At 45.5% G+C, this 25,959-nt stretch overlaps 1 protein-coding gene across 1 annotated transcript; it reads right to left on the bottom strand.

The window, feature by feature from the left end:
- Positions 1-3,020: 3,020 nt before the first annotated feature.
- Positions 3,021-24,440, bottom strand: LOC122393691. The gene is made up of 3 exons (XM_043389933.1): positions 24,246-24,440; positions 10,914-10,995; positions 3,021-4,325 (listed from the first exon to the last, which is right to left on the bottom strand). The coding sequence occupies exons 1-3, from the start codon at positions 24,258-24,260 to the stop codon at positions 3,424-3,426; spliced, it is 999 nt and encodes a 332-aa protein (XP_043245868.1). The 5' UTR covers positions 24,261-24,440; the 3' UTR covers positions 3,021-3,423.
- Positions 24,441-25,959: the final 1,519 nt, after the last annotated feature.

Here is a 25,959-nt window from a genome sequence, read left to right as displayed (position 1 = left end):
GAGGGTTAATTAACTCGCTTCGTGCTAAAGTGCGCGTCTGGTTTATGCTCGGGTTTTCAGTTTATGAACGTCTTTATTGTTATGTCGCATGACTATGTAGGTACTCGCCTTTTACATAAGTTTTCGCTCCTCCATGCCGCTGCGTGGTAAAGTCGGTGACCAACCGCACCTGGCTGCCCCAAACATTCCCCGATACACACATGTGCCTCTGAGCCTCAAGACACGCCGAGTCTAACTGTCGTAGCAGATCATTCCCTCTGAAACATCTGGCTAAATACACGGAATTTCGTGCATTATTTATCGTGTAACCTACTAGCATGGAGAAGGAATATTTTGTGACCTTATATTTGTGCTCATTAACTTTAAATGTACATATGACGGTCATTTGAAATCGAAATGAAGGACTTTAGGTTGCTGAGCATGTAGGTACCTCGAAATGTTTCATTACTTGCTAAAATGTGTAAGCTTTATTAGCAAGTAGGTAATAGCCGTTTTCACGACGGGCTTTCCGGCGACTGCACCTGATTTGAGGCCAAATCTGCACCTAATCTCTTTTACAGCAAATATTTTTATTTTATGAATTTATTTCAGTGTTTTATTTAATCGATGATGCTCTCTGATAATACGAGTATAACAAAGCAGGCATATAAGCAGTCAGTGCAATTCAAGCTGATAGCTACTAAGAGACGCACTGAACCTGATTTGACCAAATCTGCACCTGATCTGCACCAGATGTGCACCAAATGTGTACCAGATGGCCGTCGTGAAAACGGCTACAATGTATTATGTAAGTACGTACACTAAGTTAGGAGCATAAAAACACTTCCCCTAGTTTAATGAACAATGCCATTTTTTGCCTTCTAGTATGTAAATTATTTGTGGAAAGTAAAAATTGAGGTACTTATCGAAAGTCTGCCAGACTTTAATGGCCTGGAACTGAAGAAAATGGTCGTGGTGATAGTGAAACCATAGGCGAAACGACTTATTTTCCATCACGAATGTCTCATATCAGTGGACATCGGCCGTCTTTTGACGTGTGTACGTGCACAAACAGCAGTCGGCACGGGGGTCCCCCGGCGTCGGCGCTGCACTGATACGACGATGTTGTTGGCTCATGCAATCTTACATGCATATATGCTTGCAGAGTGCGCATTGCGCAATGCACGGCCATAGGCCCTGTCCGTTCATACAGTAAGTGCCGCGACGGAAGCGCCGTCGACGCTGACGAAACGCCCGTCGATACACAGACCCGTGCCGACAGCGACGACGGACATCAGGGTCACACCGACACAGGGCGGTGTCTCAAAGGAGCCGCAGGGCGTGCAAACGGCACAGATAGCCGGCCGCGCGGGGAAAATGCCCAACACTGACTCCACGGGGACGGTCCATGGGCATTCTTCCAACGACGTGTAGTATTTTCAGCTTGAGTTTTGTAATTCTAAGAACTCATTTTTATACCTATACTATAGCTATATTTTTACAGCTATTTTTTGTGGATGTTTGGCATTTAAAAAAACGTTGACCTTGTGAAATTTTTGTCGACTATTGATAATTTCATAAATCTGAAAAGATTCGAGGAAAGAGAGAAACACGAATTAGTTGACTCAAGTCGCATACCACAAACCGACAACTCTTGAATGAAAACTGCAAAGCTCGTGCTGCCTTCTATCTTCAAAATGTTCACAAATTTTAGCCTTGGCTCATCGGCCATGGATAAGGATGTAGTGAAAAGGGTGATGAGCGTTCTAAAAATTTCGAGTAGCTTACATAAGAGTGTAATTCAGTCGCGGCGCTTTTCCGTTTTCACGACAGATTGTTTGAACGGTCCAATCGTTCTTCTGAATTGAGCCTGTTATTAAGCGGGTCTAATCACTCGATCTATTGCAATCTATCCGTCGTTATTTGGCATTTGACCTCTATTGACATGCATGAATGATGAATGGCTGTCATGACAGATGGCACGCGCCTTATGTCAGCTGGCAGCGAACCTCACTGCCTGGACCGATTGCTCAGTTATTTGGTCTGCAGTTAAACGGCGATAAGTCCAACTGATGCAAGACGTGGTCATGGTCCGTAGATGAGGTTATGTAAGCCTTGAAAAGTGAACCATGCAGTGCATGCAGTTCATGGCCCGTCTTGGCACGGGAACAGGTGGCTCGTGGTAAATGGTTACACGCCTTTAATCTGCTCCCCGAGTCGCCCTGATTTTCTACGGCATTCGTTAGAGGAGTAAGCGGAGTACGTTTGCTAATTGATTAGTAAAACTTTAGACCAGGAGATCAAAGGAGCCAATCGAAATCGATGCTCTTGTATTTATGCTTGTGAAGCTATTTAACATTCTGCTCTAGATGCTTATAAATGGTGTGCCTTTAGCAGAACGTCAAGTAATTAGTTACCCCACACCTGTCTCAGATTAGGATAAATTTACGGCTAAGGACGTTCAGCTAACTCGGGTTCATCCGTTTTCAGTGGGCTAAAAGACACGGTCGTTTTCTTCACATTACATTAGACGTGAACACAAGCAAACATGAATGGATGTACCGGTTGTGCAGCTGAAAGGCCATCCGATGGCTGGCTACTACACGCGGTTCGCAATACACATCCAGTACCATTTGCACCGAGTCGTCTGGCACCTATTACTGAATAATGACTAGATTCATGTGTGCAATAGGTAGCGTATGTATTACATAGTTTTGCGTCTATATAATGTCTATGACATCTATCTACAGCCCTCGTTCTTTTTATGTTAGCCGAGCGGGTTCCGGGGAGGACACACTGCGCCCATACGATCAATGTATGCGCCATTGTTTATTACATTCCGAATCAGATGCATCGGAAAGGATAGGAAAGCGACAGCCATTCAATGACTAGATAAAATGACGACCAGCCAAAATGCTGGCTATACATGCATGCATGAAACAAATATTATTATAATACAATTTAACGTCTGACTGCATAACGGCTATAAAACTGATTTATATTCAAATAAAATAATTGTTTGAATTTTAAATGGGAAAATAGAGTTGAGCGAATGCATTTACTAGTTTCGAATGAGAATTCACGACGTATTTTCTCGGGGTAATGCAACATATAATGATCTTGGAAATAACAATGAGATCCTGTGCATCTTCGTCTTCTTTTTAAAACATTTTTACATCAATATTTGACACGCTCTGTAGCACGCAATAGAAAATTACGTAGCGATTAAATGAATATTGAGTGGTAGCATGCCTTTTGCTGTCGCCTGTCGGTACCGGCATCCTCGCGCTATTCACATGATGTTGTTGCAACTTCCAGTCCAGGGAAAGGATCTGGAAATCCTCAGCATAGACTCCACACTACGCTTTGGCGGGGTGGCGATCTTGTTATTGACGCCACACCTTCAACCCGATTTGGACGGGGCCGCCGCGCTGTTGCCACTTTTTATCGCTTGGCGTCGAGAGCGCCCCTGCTCGCGCCGAAAAACCGGCCACCTTGGATCTCCGATCCGTTGCCCTGTTCTCCATCGGCCATTTTCGACTGAGTCTGGTGCGACTGCAGGTTTTTGATGGCGTCAAACTCTGGTCCCGCACCACCGGGAGAACCATCCTCGTCCGAGCCAGCCTCCGCTGCTCGCCGCTTCATCGTGTCGAAGAAGCCAAAGCCGTTAGAAAAGACGTCGCCATGGAAGCCACTGCTGTCCATCTCAGGTCGACGCTTACTGGTAAGCCGGCGCTTCATCGTGTCGAAATAGCCAAGACCGCCATTGAATGTATCGCCGTAGAACCCACTAGAATCCATTTCTGGTCTTCGCTTCTTCATTGTGTCAAAGTAGCCCATTCCACCGTTGAATGTGTCTCCGTAGAACCCACTAGAATCCATTTCTGGTCTTCGCTTCTTCATTGTGTCAAAGTAGCCCATTCCACCGTTAAATGTGTCTCCGTAAAATCCGCTGGAATCCATTTCTGGCCTTCTCTTCTTCATCGTGTCAAAGTATCCCATTCCACCGTTGAACGTATCTCCATAGAACCCACTAGAATCCATTTCTGGTCTCCTTTTCATTGTGTCGAAGTAGCCCAGGCCTCCATTGAAGGTGTCCCCATAAAATCCGCTGGAGTCCATCTCTGGTCGGCGCTTCTTCAGTGCCACGGCCACCCTCCGGACGGGAGGGAAGGCTCCGAGGGCCTGGCCGAGGGCTCCGCGGGCCCTGTCCCGGTCGCCGGGTGCCACCCTCCACTTGGTGTCGTCTCCTGCGGTCCAGGTAGACTGCCGCTGAGAGTCCCTCTGAGAGGAGAGAGGTCGCCGCAGGAGGGTCTGGGCGCCCAGCGGGACCGGCTCCTTCTGACCTGGGGACAGACGAACACAGTGGTCAGTTATACAAGTGGAGGAGGAAGGGTGGGAGAGGGAGGTAGAGAAAGAGAGAGAGAGAGATAGAGAGATAGATAGAGAGAGAGAGAGAGAGAGAGAGAGAGAGAGAGAGAGAGAGAGAGAGAGAGAGAGAGAGAGAGAGAGAGAGAGAGAGAGAGAGAGAGAGAGAGAGAGAAGAGAAGAGAAAAGTTAGACAAATAGATGAGGCATTGCATCGACATAAACAGAATATATATTATATACATAGGTGATGTCAAACATTTTTTATGATATCCTCTATTGTATCCATTTCTGGCTGTTTCTGAGTTGTATCTGTTTTAGTGCTTGTTGGAGGATCATTATCAATGTAAAAATCAAGTATTTCTTTATCATCATGACCTTTCCTCCTTTTCAAAAATATGCTGAGCCAAAATTATATTGCTTTAGCGTTTTCAAATATATCGGCCACAGGCCTTTATCAGTGAAATATCCAAAAGGTCCAATATGAAATATCCAAAAGGTGAAATATCCTTTTGGATATTTCACTGATGAAGGCCTGTGGCCGATATATTTGAAAACGTTAAAACGATATAATTTTGGCTCAGCATATTTTTGAAAAAGAGGAAAGGTCATGATAATAAAGAAATACTTGATTTTTATATCCTCTATGAGTTTAAAATAGTTCAAAATGAAAAGCTGTTAGCGTCATCGATACGCAGACACTGGGAAAATGCAGTGTGGTATTAAAATAACGTAGTGAATAAAATTACGTAAAATAGTTTTAAATCGTCTTTTTCAATTACCTATGGCATACAAATTGAGATCAATGAAATACACTCCTCTCTCATGATTCATTTCGTGGACTACAATTGCGTTGCCTTCACTTCTACATGAAATTTTCTACGAGAAAGCGGAACACACCTTGCCTCATCTATTCAGCGCTTCGCGGTTTTATGGATCGTTATGGCCGCCAGGGACCGTGTCACAATGGCCACTAATGTCCCGATGTGTTGGAATAAATAAACAAACACTACACAGTGCTGTGCCGTCTGGGCCGGCGGCTAAGTAGCATTCCCCAGCGAACGCCAGGTCATCTATTATGACGGCTGACATTTGACCGCCATCGGCCACCTCTGACCGCCATTGACTGACTGCCCGTGCACTATCGGCCAAACGGAGATCAGTGGCCATTTCTGCCCACTATGCATTATTACAGATTTAGCGGAACTGTCCGGGCCACGCTGCACCCTCTGTGGTCAGTGGTCGGTGGTCGTACTCCGGCGCGTCACGACCAGAGACGAGGCCGCTGGTCGGGACACCCGGACCGATTGGTGACCTTCGACCTTCACTGTACAATCGAACTTCATAGAGGGGATGAATAAGCACAATGAAAATGCTCCTCTGACACTCGAGGGTTTGCGTGAGTGGTAGCGGAAGGTGGAGAAGTATGAATTGAGTATGGGAGATAGTTGGCAAGTGCGGATGATTGATACAAGATGAATTACTTTGAAATGTTTTGATGCTTCCGATAATCCTACGTTTATCTTATACGAGCTTTTAGACCAGAGACTTCAGCGAGCAACAAGCTGTGTGCGTGATGTGTTTGTTTGAGTGTGGTTATACGCCAGTGTGGAGACAAAAGAGCGGCAGCATGCTCCAATGTTTGTACAACAACCGTCAAACTCGGAGCAGGCCAATTAAACCCAGAGTGGGCACCTCCAGCCGCCGTGAACTCGCTTCTCTCTGAGCCCCGAGCGGGTGGGTCTGCACTGGAGAGCTGTGTCGGCGGCTACTGACTGAGGGTTATGTGTACGTCGGGGACAGTATGGGAGATGATAGGTAAGGCGAATTCAGTACCGAACGTGTTCTGTTTTTAGGATGGCTGTACCAATATGGCATTGGCTTGATAACAGTTTAAAACATACTGCTTTCTGAAAAATATGAAAGAAGTAAGAGCCGACCACCTTAACAAATTTCGAATTTGATTTTTTTCTCACTTGTTGATATTGCTTTTCGCTTTGAAGAAAACTATAAATGAACTATTACTACCGTTTTCCGGCAGATTGAATGAGCAGAGCCGGTGACCAGGCACCTGGTAACCACCAGAGCATGTGAATGGGGTAAGTACAGCATGGGGTGCTTGAGGAGTACCATGTGTGAGCATGTTCGCCCATTTTTAATGTGCTGGTCTTGAGTTAAGTATCAATTGGTTTAACTTTTATTTATTATAAATAATGCAACTGAGCATCAGCCCTGGGTAACACAGCGACGGCATTCCTGAACGATGTGATATTATGATATAACTAATACGCAGATTTCAGATGCAGATTGTGCAACGTGCTTTCATAGGCAAATGTCGGGCTTCCATTGAAGCTAAATCACATTTTACTTTCAATGAAATCCCGAACGCCGGCTAATGATAAAGCATGAATGAGAGATGAGGTAAATCATTTGATTTGATTTCAGGATAGGTATTTGTGTAACAAAGTTCTAAAAATAGATATGAGGAGAGCTTCCAGTCTCTTTAAGAGTGACTTTCGATTCTGAAACTGGACGCGGTGGCTCCTCTAGCTGAACAGACTCGTCTTTTCATCTCCCGTCTCTCGTCTCTCATCTCTCGTGTCTCGGTCTCTCGTCTTTACTGTCTGTCTCTCGTTCTCCGCCCGTCTCCCGCCTATCGTCACCCCGCCTGTCGTTCCCCCGTTTCCACCTTTTTCCCATTATATCCCGTCCCCACCTGTCTTGTACAGCACTCCGTCTGTGGGACAGGGACTCAATGTGGCACGGTAGGGACTACAAGAGGGCTGTATCGCGTCGCCGGCCTTCAAACACGCTTACAACATGACTTTTTAGGAGGGGAAATTTTCACAGGGCTGCTAATTCGAAGTAGAAAAAATATAGATAATGAAAATAAGTCACCGCACCGCACACAATTTGCAACCGGCCCGAACGGCAATGTCAGGATCGGCTGATTGCTGATTCGTAATGGACTGAGCATGTTAACAAGAACCCACAGGAAGAGGCACTTACGACCTCTTTAGTGCACGTGCTCAGTGGTCAATAGGTAAGTACGTTGGGCTATCGAGCTCCGTGGTAGGCCGCAGTTTATGCTTACCGGCTTGTTAATTCAAAGGTTTTTAATATGCACATATGTTTACCGATATCGTTCTCTAGGTGTATTTAACCAATATCGTTTTTAAAGCACATAATTTTTACTGTTATTTAGGAAAAGTCACAAAAATATCCACATAATCACTAATATATTTTAATGCCACACATCATGAACGAGGGATTATTTTTAACATTTCTTTATGATAGTTTGATTGGCCGCATTATAAAGCAAGAATCATGCAATAAGGTCAGATATGCTACTAATGCATTGCCTGAGAGTTTTTCATGTTTTGGTGAAGGCAAGAGAACTGACCAGTGACCAAAGAGAACTGGTGATTTATGCGTAACATCGTAACAAATGTCTTCACTTACGAACAGATTCGCACCGATCAATGCGTGGTCTATATGTCTCGGCCCAATCCTCCCTGGCATGTATTGCCCGCACAAAATAAAAGGAGGATATTGGTGGTGTTTGCTTATTAGCTCTTCCCACGTATCTCTGTTTCTATTGCTCGCAATCGCTTGTTGTTTGGCTAGCTGGCTCAGGCATCTGTGTCTGAATCTGGCTTGTCTGAAATGCGTTGTAAAGCTATAATGCGCGACCAATGACCATTGACCAGTTGACTACCTACTGCACTTCTGATTTCCTCCTCACAGCCTTCTGAGTAAACTTTGCATAGAAACTTACACCCTGAAAATTTATGGCAAATCAAACGTGTCTAGACACATTTTAGGTAATCATTCTGGAATATCGTATCAACCTTTACCTTGAAGATTGAATTTATCTGAAGGGTAAGGACCGTCCCCATTACACGCCTTTCTTCAGCGGCGCAGTTTAATCAGTTCACCCATGCGTCTCTGTCATGGAAGTATTTTCCTGCACCGTTTATAGACACCTTGGCTGACCCCATCGGTCCACGATTGCATAATAAAATCCTACGACTTAAGCCAGAGGGTCTTAGTATGACCTTTAACCCGCGCAGGGCTGGGGTCTCCAGCCGAACGCGCGGGGCTGGGGGGGGGGGGGTAAATTTTACCCCCCCCCCCCCTGTTATCTCCCGAACTAATGGTCCGATTTGGAAAATTCGAACGCCAATCGAAAGATCTCATCACGAACAACTAAAAACATGTACTTAATTTAAAGTTTGAGGTCAAGGTCAAGGTCAGGTCAAGGGGACAAATTGCAAGTTTCTACAGTATCGGCCTTGCACCGTAGTTGCCGAAGAACGGAGTCATGGACTGAGACTGATCGCCCAAAACGTGTTCTTAGGCTACCAAGACAATATTCGTTGCATACAATATCATTCAGAGGTCAAGGTCAAGGTCAGGTCAGGTCAGGTTAGGTCACCAAAAACAAAATATAGAAAAGGGCATGTGCGACACATGTTTTATGGGTCATTTTACTCATAGAATTCAATAGACACACTCAATAAGTGATATGGACCACCTCTGGATGAATTTCAGGTCGAGGTCAGGTCAAGGTCAGGTCAAGTGAGGTCAAATTTTGAAGTAGGTTAATAAGGCCTAAAAAGGTGTCTATCTGATGCAGTTTTTCACGGCAAATCGAATGGTGCTATTTTTGTTTCCGTACGAGGTCTAGAACTTCCAAAAAATTCATTTTTTCAAAATTTTGTGTGTCGTGACGTTCTAAAATTTTGAATAACTCCCACATTTTTGAACCGATTCTTCTAAAAATTGATATGTAGGTGCACATAGACCACTTCTGACATATATTCCGTTTTTTTATACACTCAAAATTTAGGATTTTATAACTATTTTCCCAAAGTCAGTTTTTTTAAGAAAAAAAAATTGGGCCAAAATCCAAAATTTTCAAAAAACCGAGATAGCCATTTGATAGACAAAGTAGAATTACGTATAACCTTTTTTTGTTACGTCTTGATTGCTTTAAAAATGAAGATGTTAGCGGCGTTTGAAATTTTGCCGTTTTTGAGGCGAAAATGGCGAACATGACGTCACTAAAACGTCAATTTCTCAAAAAACATCCGACGGACTTCGCTCAAATTTTCAGGGAACGTGTCAAATTGATGTAAGAAAAGGTACTGAAAGTTTGAAAACTGCGCGCCGCCGTTTTTGAGATATTGCAAAAATACGCGAGGGGGGGGGGGGGGGGTAAAATTTACCCCCCCCCCCAGCCCCGCGCGGGTTAAGCTAAGCGTTTTCCCAGCAAAAGACAACATGGCGAAGACACCCTCTGCAGCCCCACAGGCGGTTTATGGCTCAAGGACATCGTTATTAAAACTTTAAAACAAACGACTGTCAGATAGCCTATCGCCCGATGCGTTCCAGCAGCAGAGTTGATATGAGAAATGTTTAAAATGTTTAATAACGTGTCTAATTCATGCAAACGGCAGTTATCACAGTCGTTCGGGCGTTTATCATGGCGATGCGGTATTGCAGGAAGCAGTCGAATGTGGCACCATGGGGCAGTGACAGGGACATTCGCGTGGCGCAGTGACGATTTCAAAGCGCAATGACGGTCTCTTGTGACATTGATGGGGACATTTTCCTGTGTTGCAATGACAAAACGCATGTAACAGAGGCATTCATGCATGCAGTAGCAGCGACAGTTCCGTGTCGTTCCACTTCCGGCAGATAGCCCCGTGAATGTAGACTGATACTCCTGTATTTTGTTTAACCTCTACCCGTGAACGGTTTCTGTCGTTGAGAAAACGAGAATTGCCTCAATTTGTCTTGAGTCGCACAACGTTAAATCGAACCATTTATCTGTGCGAGGCAGCAATGTGGAAAGGACATATTTCAAATCCAGTGTCCGCCTTTTACGGTGAACTATAATTTAGAGCGCTCACGCAGTATGATACGGAGTTCGTCTGCAATTTCTTATTGATTTTAATAATAATAACATCAATTTTAGTAAATTATTTCACATAAAATTCGTGATGACCTACCAAATGCGCTGCTACATCACCCATGCACGTATTCTCTATGCGCTTATGCGTCAGTAACAATGAGCAGTTGTCGGAGATATGGCCGGGACCGGGACATTATTTTAAATGTCGCAACGGTTAGAGGTTGGTCGCAACATCAATCTTCTCTGCCACAATAAATCTCGGAGCAAAGTTCTGTTTTCAATGTGCAGAAACTGCAGTCCTAACCACCACCAATAGATATTTACAAATTTATGCTAGTTTTTCGTTTACTCCTTCAACAGCCGTTTAAATGAATCAACGAAACAACATGCATCAAAGTTGAACTTAACCAACTACCTATACCTATTTATTTTTAGTAAGAAAAAAAAACGATATGATGGTAAGTGACTCACTGTGAAGAAAAACTGTAGATGACCCTGTCACCTTGATCAGCCTTGGGATTAATAATAATTACACGCTTTAAATTTATTGTTCGTGCCTGTTCGTCATTTCAGACAAATTTTTAACATTATTTGACCAAACGCAAAAGTATAAGCACAAACACAAACAATAGCTTCCCTTGCATACCATCGTCATGGACCTCCAGGCTCGTGCAGCATCCGATTCTGGTGAGGCAGAGAGCGGCAGCCACCAGCAGCCCGGCGCGCGTCTGAAACAAAAGACGTCGCTGAAAAATCCGCTGAAAACAACACTGCTCAATCGCTGTCAGTGGCGTTCAATGAATGTCAGCTGCAGCACATTGTTGGCGACGATTGTGCATGTACTGGAACCTAGGATGTGTGGGCGTTCTCTCGTCTAAAACGCAGCTGTGTGTGGCTAACAGTCCAAGACGCGCGCCATTCAGTTTCAATCGGAAGCTGTTCGAGGCCTGTCACGCTGTTAGCTGCAGTCGGTAAGACTGAGAAGCCGGTGATGGGTTGCGTCGGTGGCAGGTGGGCATTCTCAGCGGCTGTCCGACGCTCAAAGTGAGCCATTTGTTGTGGCTCCGTGGAACACCGGATACCACGTGTGGTGCATTGGGTCCGGCCAGTGTCCGTCACATGATCTGGGAATCTGACATCTGCAGGATCTGAGATCTGGCGACTCCGTGCAGTATGGGATTACGGTGCGTGTCAAAAATTGTCCAATGCTAGCCCGGCGCTAAAAATGAAGGCCTCAAGCCAGACGTATCTCAAGTCTGGGCTAGGAATGCCTCAGATAATTCAAGGATCCCGCAGGTTAGTTATGCGCGGCCCATAGTCCTTCGGGCACTTAGGTCAGTCGGGGCGCTCAACTTAGTTTTAGAAGACCTGAACGTCTGTGCTAATTCGCCCAGCAGTCTACCTTGGAGAAATGGATTAAATCAAATAAACTCAGGGCGGCTCGGATCAGGGGAGGAGAACTAGCAATGCCATGATGGGCACTGAGCATTGACCAAGTCCATCTTATAAAGGCAGGAGTTGACAGCCACCCATGATACCTATAGCCTTCGTTGTCAAGGCGCCACACCAGATATGCACAAGGCCCTATATATAGATGTACAGGCTCAGGGCTCCCGGCTATGTTGTCATTGAGACCAAATATAGCCGGTAGGAAGGATATTCCGGCAGAAGGGATGAGCAAAACCAAAATATTTTCCCGGTCGTCTCACGTCTCACGACCGTGCTAACCAACCAATGCATAATGCCAGAGTTAGCAAGCATGTAGTGCGTTAGAAACGAAGGCGAGTCGGCGGAATCGGGCAATGCTACTTATACTCTGACATAAATGCTTCATTCTCACACCTGTATGCATTGTACCACGGTGCACAGTGCTACATTAGCGTGAGCCTTCTAGATTAGCGTGATAAATGCCACGCATGAATTGTTGATGGACAACACTGACCATTATTCTATTTAATTGCTTTCCCATGTTGCATTATCAGCTACGAGCCCTTACTAATGGTGAAATGAGGGGGCAATTACAGCTAATTATCCATGCATAACCACCTCTACCTGTAGGAATGGGTGTGCCGTAACATCGCGATCTATAGTGGGCACCGAAATAACTAAAGGCGATATATTTGTATTAATTACTTACGTATATTTATGGTATACCTATTAATGGATGCATCTGCATCGCATTCCTCCTTCAGTGAAGAGTTCTTTGAGATGACTTTTTTACGCATCACTTATTTCAAAAAAAGGTTGACTGAGAAATCATGTACCGACTGTTTGCCGATCAATTTGTGGAATGAGTGCGTGACCGTGTATGATTTGTCTCATTTGAAAAAATTGGACGCGTCTAAGACAAAATTATGTGCAACACAGCGACAAAATAATAAATGGTTCTGCCCTTTCTCCTGCCTCTGCTGCCCTTCTCGTAGTTCTCCTGCCCTCCCCTCCCCCCCCCCACACACAGCCGACTCGAGTGGCAAGAGAAAAGAGCGCAATCCCCCTCCCCACACACACACACACACACACACACGCTGACTCGCGGCCGGAGAGAGAAGAGAGCGCTGATTAGGTCGTGTTGGGTGATGGTCAGCCCGCCAGACCGATACAGTGCCGAGAGTGGAACCGGGAGGGGGAGGGAGGGGGCACGGATACCGGAGCCGAACTCGGGGTCAGGGCGGAGCGGGGAGGACGGAAGGTCGACAGAACACCAGTGCCCGTCTCCGGTGTCCCTCTGGACTGCTATTTGAGCAGCCTGTTTGAGAGCCGTGACGTCCTATGGTTGACCGCTGTTGACAGCCGGCGGCTGAGTTCACAGCGAACGTGGTAGATGTTTGATATAGCACATCAGGTAATTAATTGGAAGGGACATCTAATGGAATTCAGAAATACCTGGCGCCGTTTCGGTATCTTCAAAGAAAGGCAAGCTGAGTTAGACGTTATTGACCCACCATTTCGTTCTTGTCCAAACTCCAAACGTCTGTTGTTTTTTTGTGATTTTTTAAAGACAAAGTATATGTTGTGTTTGCGAAGAGGCGCCCAATACTCGGTGGGAAAGAACTTAGTTTCCAGTCTCTCTGTAAGTTAATAAGTTGCAAGTAAGTACAAGAATGCTATGCAATCAATATACATATGTAAATAATTATAGCAGACAAGGCAGACAGGCGGACAGATACACCTACAATAAAACAAAACCCTCGTCGCCATGATTGATGCTCGCCCCTGCGTTATGCGTTTAATACATAGTTATTATACGCATCATATTTAATCATACACCTTATTTGTATACCTGTATATACCTTATTTGATGCGGATTTTAGTTCAATTTACCTACATACAAGTGCAAAGGTAAGAAACCCTCCATTGAAGCAGAGTGTTTGGCGAATTTTCCTAAATGCCAGGCTGAACTCAGCGGGAGCCGTTTGGTTGTAATAGGCTATAGCTAGGCAGACTGTGCCGCGCGGCACTGGTGCGCTGCGGGTCTGCCTACCTTCCCAGACTGAGCCGTCGCGGCGTCACGGCTGCAGAAAAATAATGATAAGAACTTAGACCCTATACAGGGCTTTGGATTGACAATGGAAGTCGTCGGAAAATGCTATGAAGCTTGCACAGTATTTGTAAACGCTCGCATTTTACAGCATAATTTCCTCGAGTTAATTGCAATATTTTCGGCGAAGTGGGAATGATAGCTGAATAGTTTGCCAAAGTCTATGACATGACATATTCGCTGGTCAAAAATTAATTCACTTGCCATATTGGGTGGATGAAAAGCTTGTAAGCATCAAATACATTCGTGAATATTGATGGTAAGTTATGAGGCCCCAAGAGTGACCACGGAATTCGGTCAGTCTTCCATGCAATCTCCTGGAATCCATCAAAAGGCGGCTGCATAACTGAGCTCAATGTGCAAATTGCACACACTGACACACACACAAGGGACCGTTTTTGTTCGCCAGGCTGTGTGACGGGCGGTCTATTTTCTCAGAGCTGGATTGTCCGATCACCGTCTCCGGCGATGGGCCCCTCCGGAGCCGGCTAGCACGTGCTGGAGCGCCGCGTCATGAGCGGCGTGCCCTTCTAATGGTGCACTACCGGCTAATGGTTAGCCGTGTAGGCACGCTGAAGTCGAGCGCAAAACAGCCACGACGGAAATGACGGCGCTCACCGGCGCCGGCTGGGGATCGATCCCGGGTCCGTCCGTCGGGCCGACGATCGGCCGTGTCGGTCGGACTGAGTCGGAGTGACCGCCGCCCGCCGGTGGGGAGGGGAATTTACGACCGCGGCCCGCTGCCAAAGGTCGCCACCCGCCGACAGGGTGTGGGTGGAGGTGTATCGCCTCAATGGACGATCCTCGCCGACGGCCGAGTGTGACAGAGACCGATCGGACACTGCAGCGATCCGTCAGCTCCGGGAAGGCCACCGGGCTGGATTTATTCTTATAGCGATGGTCCACTATATGGGGCTCCATAGTGGCTGAATGACCTGAAAGCATTCGACAAGCGTAGACTCTTTGTCGCTCGGTCGTCATTCTGACTATTCTGTCGGCTAGAGTCCTGGCCAGCGCATAGTCAGTGGACTGGCAGAGGATGTTGACTCCGTCCGGGAAGGCAGCGAGCCGTGTCCCTCCGCGGCCTGTGCCGGACGGGGGCGGGAGCGCCCGTCTGTTGACACCATCTGTCGGCGCTTCCGGTGACAGTTGCAGATACCGCTCGCCGTCTGGAGAGCTCTGTATTCCGTCTCGAGCGTCCCACGGTGGCTGTCTGTTGCCGGATATGGCGATGGTGACACTAAACAAACACCCTGCATCCCTGACCGACCAGAGAGAAAGTACCAAAGCCCAAGGGATACAAGGACCGTCAGATGAACCGAAAGACCAAAGGACCGGGCAGGCGTATAAAATGGCCGTCGAGTGTGGCCCTCCAGAGGCTGGAACAAACCAAACAAACAGTAATACAACTTCTCGGGTATTTTTAGCATGCACCAGATCAATCGGATGTCAGTGCAGAGTGCAGACAAGCTTTTCCACAGCTTTTGGCGGGAATTATCATTCAGACAGCCGCCACATGATCGTTACAAAAGCTGTCTGCTTATTACAGTTTTTGTAGCTGCAGATATTTGCTATAAATGTGTTTGCTGTATATACTAAATAGACGGATGCGGCTGTATAGGAGGAATCATTTCACCTTTTCTTACCCCAGAAATGAAGGATAGGATTCGCTCGGAGTGGGGCACTGATGTATTCATGAGTTGTGGATCCGGTAATTCAAGAGGCATAGTGGTATTGCCCAGCCCTGGGGCGCCGGTGATAGTTCATAGTTATGTTTCGGACGATTTAGGTAACTACATCATTATGAATGTCGAGTTCGATGGATATTTCAGATGTACTCTGGTGGTGCTTTATGGACCAAACGACGATGACCCATCTTTTTTTGTGGATCTATTTGATAAGATTTTCCACTCAGGTGTCGACCAACTAAAAAAAAAAAAATCACCTTTTCTTGATAAGAAGGAACCGTTGCTAAGGCACTGCAATCTAGAGAAGGAAATATAGGAGCAACTTATAAATGGACACCGTTTGAAACAACGGTCTCGTGGGATCATCAGTTATGCCGTCAACGAAACGCAATTGGGATATCAGTAATACAGTTGGAGAGTGCCGCCGGCAGAAGAAATTATTGTTCTACGTGAGCCGATTTAAAAAGCAGCGTACATGTACGAAATAATCCATTCTGACTTTGCATTGCTGGAAGTAAAAGAAAGTGTTGATTCTGTCCGATTGTTTATGAGTTAAAAGCAAATTATGACTTGGTAACAGACCCGAAAAGTAAAAGTCCTGCATTTCAGTTCGTGTCGATTACTTTCTTTGACACTTCATTCACAGACTCTGATATAAGGCGGTCGTGACATCACTCTTTGTCGTGCCAGGGATAACTTTTTTCTCACCTAATTAGCGATTCACATGTCCCTGCTATTTGGGGCACTACTAATGTTCACATCAAGTACACTGGAATGAGAAGGGTGAATGAAACTGAACTTTTGAACTTGTCATGAACCTGTTCGGCTCAAACACACATAATTTGATTCATCCTCAAAGGATGTAAGGCTTTGTGAAGGTTTCAATTATTATGTCACTGCAAGTGATAACATCGATAATATCGTTAGTCTGTGCCTGTCATGTCCAGTTATCGGATTTGGTATGGGTCAACGCGCCCAACTGCAGACCCTAGTTGACAAAGAATAACCTGGAGAGAATAGAGCGGCACCATGGTCAAGGTCATCAAGGTCAAGGAGCTCATGTTGATACGGTAGCTGTCATCCCTTTTCATTCTCTGTGGTACACCATTAAGTTTTCGTTTGCCTGAGTGCGAATCTGAATCAAATTTGAAATTACAAGACTGAGTTTCACCTCAGTAGTGCTCATTAAAGATCCAAAGCAAAGAGTGGTTTTATAAGCAGCAATAGGTTTTTAGTTCATTTATTTCCCACTAGTTCATTTATTCACACACGATAGACATTCCATTACCGTTGAGCCGGTTCCCTCCGTGGGACCAGTCACGCCAGTTTCGGCGTCCCCATGTTTCACACGCGCTCGGGCGTCACGTGTCCCCTGTATCAGTGTCTGGAGGCTCGGGTCGCCTGCCCGGGTCATAAATCCGTGACGTGATGAGAGCCTGTCCGTGAATAATGAACCGTGCACGAGCTGAGGACGGCGCCTCCGTCTGACGAGACGGCCTGCCGAGCCCGACACTTGGCCGGTCAGTGTTCCGATACACGCTACAGCAGGCGACGACAGACTGCGACTATATGCACGTTACTGGGCATAACTGCAACTTACGGAGTTTTTCTTTTCTTTTTAAATAAACTATTTTTGGACACTGGACACTGGACACTACTGTCGTGTTGCCTATTTAAATATAAACATGCTTGCATATTTTTGGAAGATTTTCGATAACAATATGGCAGATTTACGTCATAAATTAGGAATATGCCGATGCAATAGATGAAAGTACCTACTTCGATATTAGCCGGTGAAAGACGTCACGCGAGGGGCCACTCTCAGCCAAATAGACGTCAATGCACCCACGATTGTCATGCAAATGTGCACTTTCTGGCAGCTCATTGCATACAGATCTCGTTTCAGTTTGAATTGCGCTGAACGGCCGGGCAGTTGTGTCTGATGGGAGCGGTATGAACGGCCGATGCTGTCACGCCGCGCGGCGCACCGAGGCAATGTTCGGCGATGTGATTTTGCTTGCTCTCAGGCGGTCTTGATTCGATATGCAAACCGTCCAGGATCCGGGCCTCGTCCTTCAACAGGGGAGCGGTTTGGACGCTATCCGGAACGATGCATTTTAGTTGCTTCATCCCCGTTAAGTTGTGCCACGCTTTGGTGGTTAGGAGGGACTAGCCAAAGATCCTCATTAAAGTGATAGCTGGCATTGGATCAGCTTGGTTTAGGCATGGCAGGTGTTATGTATGCGGAACAAACTTTTGCCTCCACCAACAGCATATTTTAAGTGTAAAAAATAAATGAGAATTGTAAATATTTTGGTAAAACTTTCAACACCAAAAACAAGCGCATCCAAAGATGCGCTTGTTTTTTCAAAGATTTCTTCACAATCGGTCACAGTTAGCGCTTTATTATTTATCATGGGTCGTTAAAGTTATCATAATTTCTATAACAAAGCAGTAACCGTGTCAAAGTATAAGCATAATGACGTAAATGAAAATAAGGCTGCTCGACAAAAATTGGCATACATCTGGAAATGGCTAAATGATAAAGATAACGCAAAGCTAAGTTTGGTTATTTGTTGCACGCCTTTTGCTGCCTGTTCAAGGGAAAACGACCCACCGAAGACTCAAAAAGAGGACTGACGGCCAGAGTTCCGACAATCCCACTGTCTCCACCGAGAGGCGGCGTCTTCCGTCACCGACATCAGATGACATGCTGACATTACTGCTGTCCGTGGGCAACTCAACCGAATTAGTGACTCGTATCTGGTCCCGGCTCGCTGCTGCATATGGATGCAATTGCATTACGGATGGAGCTCTCTGATGTGCCTGCTAGAGCCACCAGGAAGCTTTAAAGGAAAAGAAGCCTGACGTAAGCAGTAAGATGAAGTCAACTCTAGTTAACTATGGGAAACATTTGTCCTGAACGCCCAAGTTTCGTACGATGTGACACTCCGACTAATAACGTAATCAATGGCTCGTGAAATTCTTTCAATCGACAGAAGGAGCAGAAAAGGGTAAATGGGCTCTTTGGTTTCCCTAATTTTGCCAGAACTGCAAATCAGATTGCTGAAAGAGCCAGAAACATATAGACATGTTCAAATGTCATTATTTGTGACGAATTTCTTGCCCACCGATTTGAACTATACATTTTCTTTCACTCGGACACTCATCAATATTCGTCGAATGATCGCCTTCTTTGGGTCGTTTTCTACGTTATTTATTTTTTAGGTCACATGATGCGTTGAATTCAATATAAGATTAAAAACATACTTGAGCGTTGATTTTAGTCAGATATGACCAAGCATTAACTTATGCGCGTCATATTTGGGATCAAAGTATCGTGGTCTCAGAACTTCGTACTGTATCGCATTCACATGATATTTTGCACCACAACATTAGAAAAACTCGCGTCGGGCCGTTTCATCACATCCGTTTGAACCTTTGAATCGGCTGATTGTCGAAGTCAGAGCCCGGGCTAGCAGAGTTTGCTGCCCTGGTCCTAATCTGTGCCTTCCCACCAGTGAATTCCGCGGGCCGTCAACAGAAGCCAAAGTTGGGTGTGACCCCATAACCTGACAGCTCAGCTGCGACTGCGACTGATTCTGTCAGCCGATCGGATTCCATTCTGAACTATGCGTGTGAGAAATAAAAAAGGTATATTAAATGGCCTAGCACCCGGGACATCACTTTTCGCCACCACTAGTCCGATTATAGGTTACGAGTAAGATAAAATTAACGTATACTGTAAGCTGTAAGTTAATATTTCAAGTTGCTGCAGTATCTCCTCTGTTTTCTCAAATGGGAGTTCGCTGACTAATGACGAAAGGAAGTTAACAAAGTTGCGCCAGCAATATGGAGGAATGAATGAACATCATCGAAATCTCGTGTCACGCTCCCATCTAACATTGTCTTCGGCTAATACTGCATCAGATATGTCAAGCAAAACATAATATCAAATATCAAATATCAAGGATCCTTCCGACCTTTGGGTAGTTAGAGACTGCGCAAAAAGTTCACTAATAAATTCATGCATTTATTGATTCGTTCATTTTTAAGTAAATAATATATTCATTTAGTCAATTTCTAATTCATTCATTCATTCATTCATTCATTCATTCATTCATTCATTCATTCATTCATTCATTCATTCATTCATTCATTCATTCATTCATTCAATGAGCCAGAAATACCTAAACAAACTGATGCTTTAGTCTGGAGCTCGCTACTGGCACGTAAAGCGTTCGGCATTTGTTTCAGTAAGGCGTCAGCCGGTGGGCTTTTAGCCTGAACGTCCAGAAGCTTCAAAATTTCGTGACATCATCAAGTCATTAGGCAACCATCAATCGTTGTGGGTCTTTTCGGTAATCCATTGAAAATATGCTGTAAAATATGCTGTTGAGCTGTGCTTGGTGAAACATTGGTGAGCATAGGCGAATGGGTTGAGAACGGTATCAATTTCTGAAAAAGATAGACATTTTCTTGGACTTTGGCTTGTTTTATTTTCATAGCAAATTTCAACTTTTGAAACGGAACCAATACGTGCTGTTGAACACATGCGCTCGACGACGCTGCTGATGAAGATAATTAAAATGAAAGCCTACATTCGCGGTATTACTAAATAAGCTGCCCGACCATGCTGGCTCCTCCACTTGCATCGTGGGTAACAATCGTCGTCATGACGACATATATGCACACTGAGGGCGTGCTGTGGGACCGTCACAATTTGTCGTGCCTTGTTGCACTTCACTGTGATTACACAGCTCTCGCACGCTGAATGGCAGACCCTTTGCCCCACCGAGGTCACACGTTGCGTGTGATTTAACTAGTGGGCGTACTCCACAGCTCATGACCAGATATTACATCTAACTCTGCACGATTTGCATGCATTTACTCTGCTGTATTCAAAACTTTATCGTTGAAACCTCGCTAGGCCTGAAAACTCCCGTGAGTGCTTTGAGCTCGATCGTCGGGAGCGTTTAGCGGCCGGTGCGCTGTCTGTCGGTGGTTACCTGCTGATGGGTGCATCATTGCGAGCGGTGTAATATACCTACCCAACGATTACAGCCCGCCTACCTTCGGACATCGCGATCCCCGCCGGTCCAGCATGTCTGCCATCGATACCGATTGTGTTTCAACAAATTATAGGTTATTGTGGCTGAGCTACAGCGATATTGTGGCTTCGCTTATCGCTGTGCGTTGTGCTTGCATACATCAATGATGGAGCACAGTATTTGTGGTGGAAGACATGTTTGGTTAGACCCGTTTATTGTATGAGGGAAGTTTTAAGTCAGGATGGTAAGCATTAAAGGGACCCTCCCACCTTAACATTAAATTTGAGTTGAGATAGCCAAAATGGGGTCCCTGGCTCACAATTACCGGTTTCGGCACTCACAACATCGAGAAATGCCTTAAATCGGAAATATTGAATTTCAAAATTGCAGCATTTTGATTCAGAGGGGCTAATGCTAAGGAATACCCCTCTGAATGTGTGACGTCAGCGCAAATATCTAACGATTTTTAAATGTTTGACTAAAACGTTTTGTAGCAGGCGGTGGTATATGCTATTTGCGCGCAACATCTGCCGCAAACGCCGCACTTCTAAAATAAAGTCGCTAGAAACAGCGGAGATCCCAAAAAAGTAAACAAAAGTAAAAGTCAAATATCTTGAAAACCGGTGAATATTTTTCGGTGAAATTTGGTAGATATTCGTTTTCGCTCTTCCTGAACCGAGCGGCATCACTTTCATGCCAATTCATAAACTTTTTTTTTTAAGGTGGGAGGGTCCCTTTAAGTTCGACTCCGTTTTAGAAGTAAACAACAGATAACAAAATCATATTACAGATCCAATGTAGGTAATAATCAGCATGCTGTTCACTGTCGGGGCATGTCGTTGCACTTTGATGCCCGGAAATGGAAAGAACAAAAAAAATTCGCTTGGCTTACAATGAAATGATGGCAGTTGGGGGACAAAAGAGCACTGTAAAAGCCCAGGGAAAGTCTTACGATCATGAAAATAGTTTTACATTCACAGATCCGATAAAAGCTGAACCTGAGCCTGTCGGAAAAATGGTTTCATTTTCTGAATTTATGCGATACAGCTTTCCCATTGTTGGGCCATAAGTGCCTTTTAATTTCATATGTTAAAACCGTGCTTGGATGTCACGCGGATTAATCGGTTTTAAGTCTAGCAGTTTATCAACGATTAGGAATGACAATAGTTTTCAATTGGCTAATAGGTACCAAAATGCCACTGGTATTTTATTCATAATCCATTCAATGTTCGCATGTAAGTATAACATTTCGTCGCCGCAGTATCCTGGGGGAGAAATGAAGAGCAGTCCACGAATGGTATGAGCTAGTGCCATCGGACACTCCGTTTTCTCATTGGTGCCGGGTGCAGGACAATGGTGACTGCGGTCTAGGCAATGAAGCAGAATACGGGGAATGGAGTGGAAAATTTCTGCAAGTGCGTAAAAGATTGTTCTTGTATTTTTCATTCACTTCGCAATTGGCATCCAATGCCGTTCATCGTTTGGTAGGCATATATGTTTTGTCATCATTACCGTTAAAAGAAAGCCTGTGAGCAGAGACTTCTAGATCCAAATACTTAAATCGAACCAGATCAAGATCCAGATACTTAACTTACATACTTGAGACCACAGAATACCTTTTATAAAGTTTGGGCCTTTGCTTTTGTATCGGGCTCGTGCATGACCGATGCATGTAGTCGGGTCGGGCATGTAGTCCCGCCGGTCCCGCCCTCCTATCACAGTCGAATATGATTCGGTCTACCGTTCGAACACGTGACTGCAGTGACAAGTGACCTTTGAGGTCAGATATGTGCATTGTACAATATGCCATCGAGTGCACGTCAATATACGAAACTGCCGCAATCGGTGTGCTTGAGACAATCGATTGTCCACAGGACCTGACGGAAATGAAGTGTATGATTTATGTATTGTGGTGAGCGCGTCCACCGGTGGCTGTTGCTGCCGATTCGCCATTGACCTGAGCGGCTCCGCGACCATGCCCCGTGTCCAGTCCTGCAGGACGATATAAGCGCGGACCAGGCACTCGGTGACCGGCGACGCACTCAGTAAACTGAGCCACTCGGCCCGTCAGGTCAGCAGACATTTGTGAATATTTAACATCTCGGGAACGACCAGCGGCTGGGGTAATCGGAACACCAGATTGCCCGCCGGGTGAAATACAGCACCGATGAGGTATGTGAACGGGTGACGTAATGGCTGACCGCGCGCTTCATCGGACAGGACGGGGGAGGGGTGAGGTGAGGCCGGGGCGTTGGAGACGGCAAGCGTGATGCCAGTGTGACGAACGTTCGCCATTCAACCATGATGTAAGGTGAACACAACTTTTCTGTTAATGTATGTCTTATAGCGGCGTTGTTTTGTATTTTCTTTGGTTAATTAGCGGTGTTTAAATAGTTGTTGACTTCTAATTTATAGGACGAGTTCGATGGGAGCCGACGGCGAACAAGAATGAGAAGTATGTCTACTCATTACCTTAGGATGCGATTCTTTTGAAAGGATTTCAGTAGATATGGTACGAAGTGCACGATACTGATAGCAAGCAAGAAGCTCATTATATGTACATGCCCGCCTTTGGAGGGAGTGCTCGAAACCGTCTGTTCTTTGAGGGCGCCCAGGGAATCGTCGTACATCTCTTGAACTGACAACCGGCCCTAATAAGATCACGCAGACCGGCGCGACGGTCCCGTGCTCTTCTTGGGCGCAATATGAAAATACTCGAGAGGGTTATGGCTGTGCAAGGCTTTGCTTTTCAATAACTTAATTAGCCCTAGAAGCAGTAGCCGAAGACGTGTTTGAATAGATGTCGTTGCTGAAAAATGAATGGAACATCTACAATACGCAAGCGTCATTTCCCAATGCAGTCGTACCGTTTACGAATAAGAGAACTGTCTAAGGACATCACCTTCCCAGTCTGAGGAAAAAACAGAATTTTAAATATAGTGTTGGGTAATAGTGCGCAAAAGAATACCATGAAATTACGAATTACGAGCAAAGAAAAAAGTCTAAAGCTGTTCATGTTAACAATATTCTGGTCTATAGTATAAATGTAATGAATAGTATAAGCTGATTGAAGTTGATCGCCAATCAACTGACCGATTCACCGATCGCCTGTGATGCGGCAAACGGGAGATCGGCGTTGATCGGTACCGAGCTTGAAAGTGCCTTCAGAAGAGCATGCCAACAAGCAGCAGTACAAGCCTTCTCGCTTATTTCATTGTCTAGTTTCAAACTAATCGACTCATGAGTAGTGAAAATTGATTAGGAAATAGCTATTTTTGGTTTGTCTTCTTCTTTGTTTCAGATATTTTGCCATAAGTTTATGGAAAAATGCGGTCTTATGGGATACTGAACTGCAGGTATAATGGATACATTATGAATGTTTAATCCATCTTGTTATATTTTTTTGTGTTGGAACGGAAATTTTAAGCCGTCGTCATTTCTTATCGAGCTGTTTTCATTTATCGTAAGCCAAGAGACAGTTGCATATAGGGTTTTGTAATAGGAGAGCCATACGCTTTGCTCATTTTTCACTAAATGTTTTCTAAATCTTGTTCAGATAAAAAAGAAGAAAACATTGTTGTTTAAAACGATATTGCGGATTCTTGTTCAACTAGCTTATGCTCACAACGCTGAGAGAAATCCAAGGGAACTTTACTATAGTAAAAAATAAATGCGTCCGCTGCGGGGTGGGCTGTTCTTACCTGGCTTGAAGTCATGCTGCCACCAGCCAGTCCGGCGATGGTCCGGCGATGGTCCGGGATGGTCCGGCGATGGTCCGGTGGCCGCCCCGCTGGTCCGCCGCCGGTCCGGTGGCCGCCCGCCGCCGGTCCCCGCCGTTAAATACCGAGCACGGCCTCAGCACGGCCGTCGGCGCGCGACCAACGAGTTGGTGCCGTGCCGGGCGGCCGTACCGGGGACCGTAGACGTACGCGACACGGGTCACACGGGTCACAAAGGACATGTCCGGCACATGGGGTCGTATCGTACTGGATCAGACCTGGCCATACCTCAACTGGTCACTGAAGGTAACCAGGGCCATACTGAATCAGCCCCTCAGATATAGTGTATTCAGTGTCATTCATGGCCTGGGCCATCCCGGGTGATCCTCAGATGATTAACCCTCGCCGGCACAGGGGGGGGGGGTTGATGCAACCCCCCGTAAGGTTTTTCGCGAATAACTCGCGTAAAAAGCGGCCGATCGCGACGAAACTTTCAGTATCCTCGCATTGATCAATTTTACACCTACCCTGAAAATTTCATGACCCTGACCCCAATGACCTTTGACCTGTGACCTCTTTTATGTGACCATGTTTGGCCGAAATCGCGGTTCGGCGTATGTCGGCTCGCATTAGCCGCGCGTTTGCAAGCTTTTCGTGGTTTCAAACGTTCAAACATGTGATTTGATGTTGCTCCCATGCATAAGGGTGGGTGTCAAGGTCACCTGAAGGTCAGGTCAGGTCATTAACCTTTGGTGACCTCGGGTGACCTCGGTTCACTTTTTCGAGTTTTACATGTTTCTAGGCTAGTTTTTGGAGCTGAATTCGAATTTAGCAACCATTTGAACATTTACGAAGTAGTTTTGGTGCCTTCGTAACATGTTACAAAGCTGTCCGAGGTGGTTGACACGTATTACGAATACCCGTCACAACCCCTACCGGTTGACCTGACCTGACCTGACCCGACCTGGTCTAAATGCTTAAAGACATCATCTATGATCAAAACTAACACGATATTCGTGATCAGCACCCCGGAAAACCACATAGCAGCCACACTTTACGACTTTCTAACAGGTCCCGATTTTCCCGGTTTTCGGGTCATTGACCTGACCTGGAAGGTCACCCGATGACCTAGGACCTTAAAATTGGATATCATCGGCTTCCTCTCGTGACGGGCAACACGCTCGTTTTTTCCGCGAAGCTCTAGCTCGATCAGGGGCCAAACGCGAGGGGGGGTCGTACCAACCCCCCCCCCCCTTGTGCCGTCGAAGGACTCAAAATGGCCTGTGCCGGCGAGGGTTAAGAGCGATTGACAGTAAAAGAAAGCAAAAGAAGCGATGTCCCTGGAGTTATGCATGATTTTTAATACTATTTTGAACAATACCAACTATATTGTCTTCATGTTTTACCGTTCGGCTAAAAATTATATTAAACACTCTCCGTAGCATTTAAGATAGGCATATATTTTGCTGAACGAATTTCGTCGCCAAGGTATTTTTGTGTTCCACTGATCTCCAAGTCCAGAACGTTGGCCGTTTGGCGAAGTGTAGATGGAAAATTTTGTGATTGCGTCAAAATACATTGGGATACGAGAAATTTTATTATTGTCGAGTTCTCACAAATATTGTTGTGCCCAAAGACAAAAAGCTGCATACCCATCCGATGAAAATTGGACATGACGGTTTGTTTATGATGTCCG

The sequence above is a fragment of the Amphibalanus amphitrite genome, unplaced genomic scaffold, assembly GCF_019059575.1.
Source record: "Amphibalanus amphitrite isolate SeventyFive unplaced genomic scaffold, NRLGWU_Aamphi_draft 000025F_arrow, whole genome shotgun sequence".
Classification (NCBI taxonomy): domain Eukaryota; kingdom Metazoa; phylum Arthropoda; class Thecostraca; order Balanomorpha; family Balanidae; genus Amphibalanus; species Amphibalanus amphitrite.
This window is presented reverse-complemented; position numbering and strand designations above follow the sequence as displayed.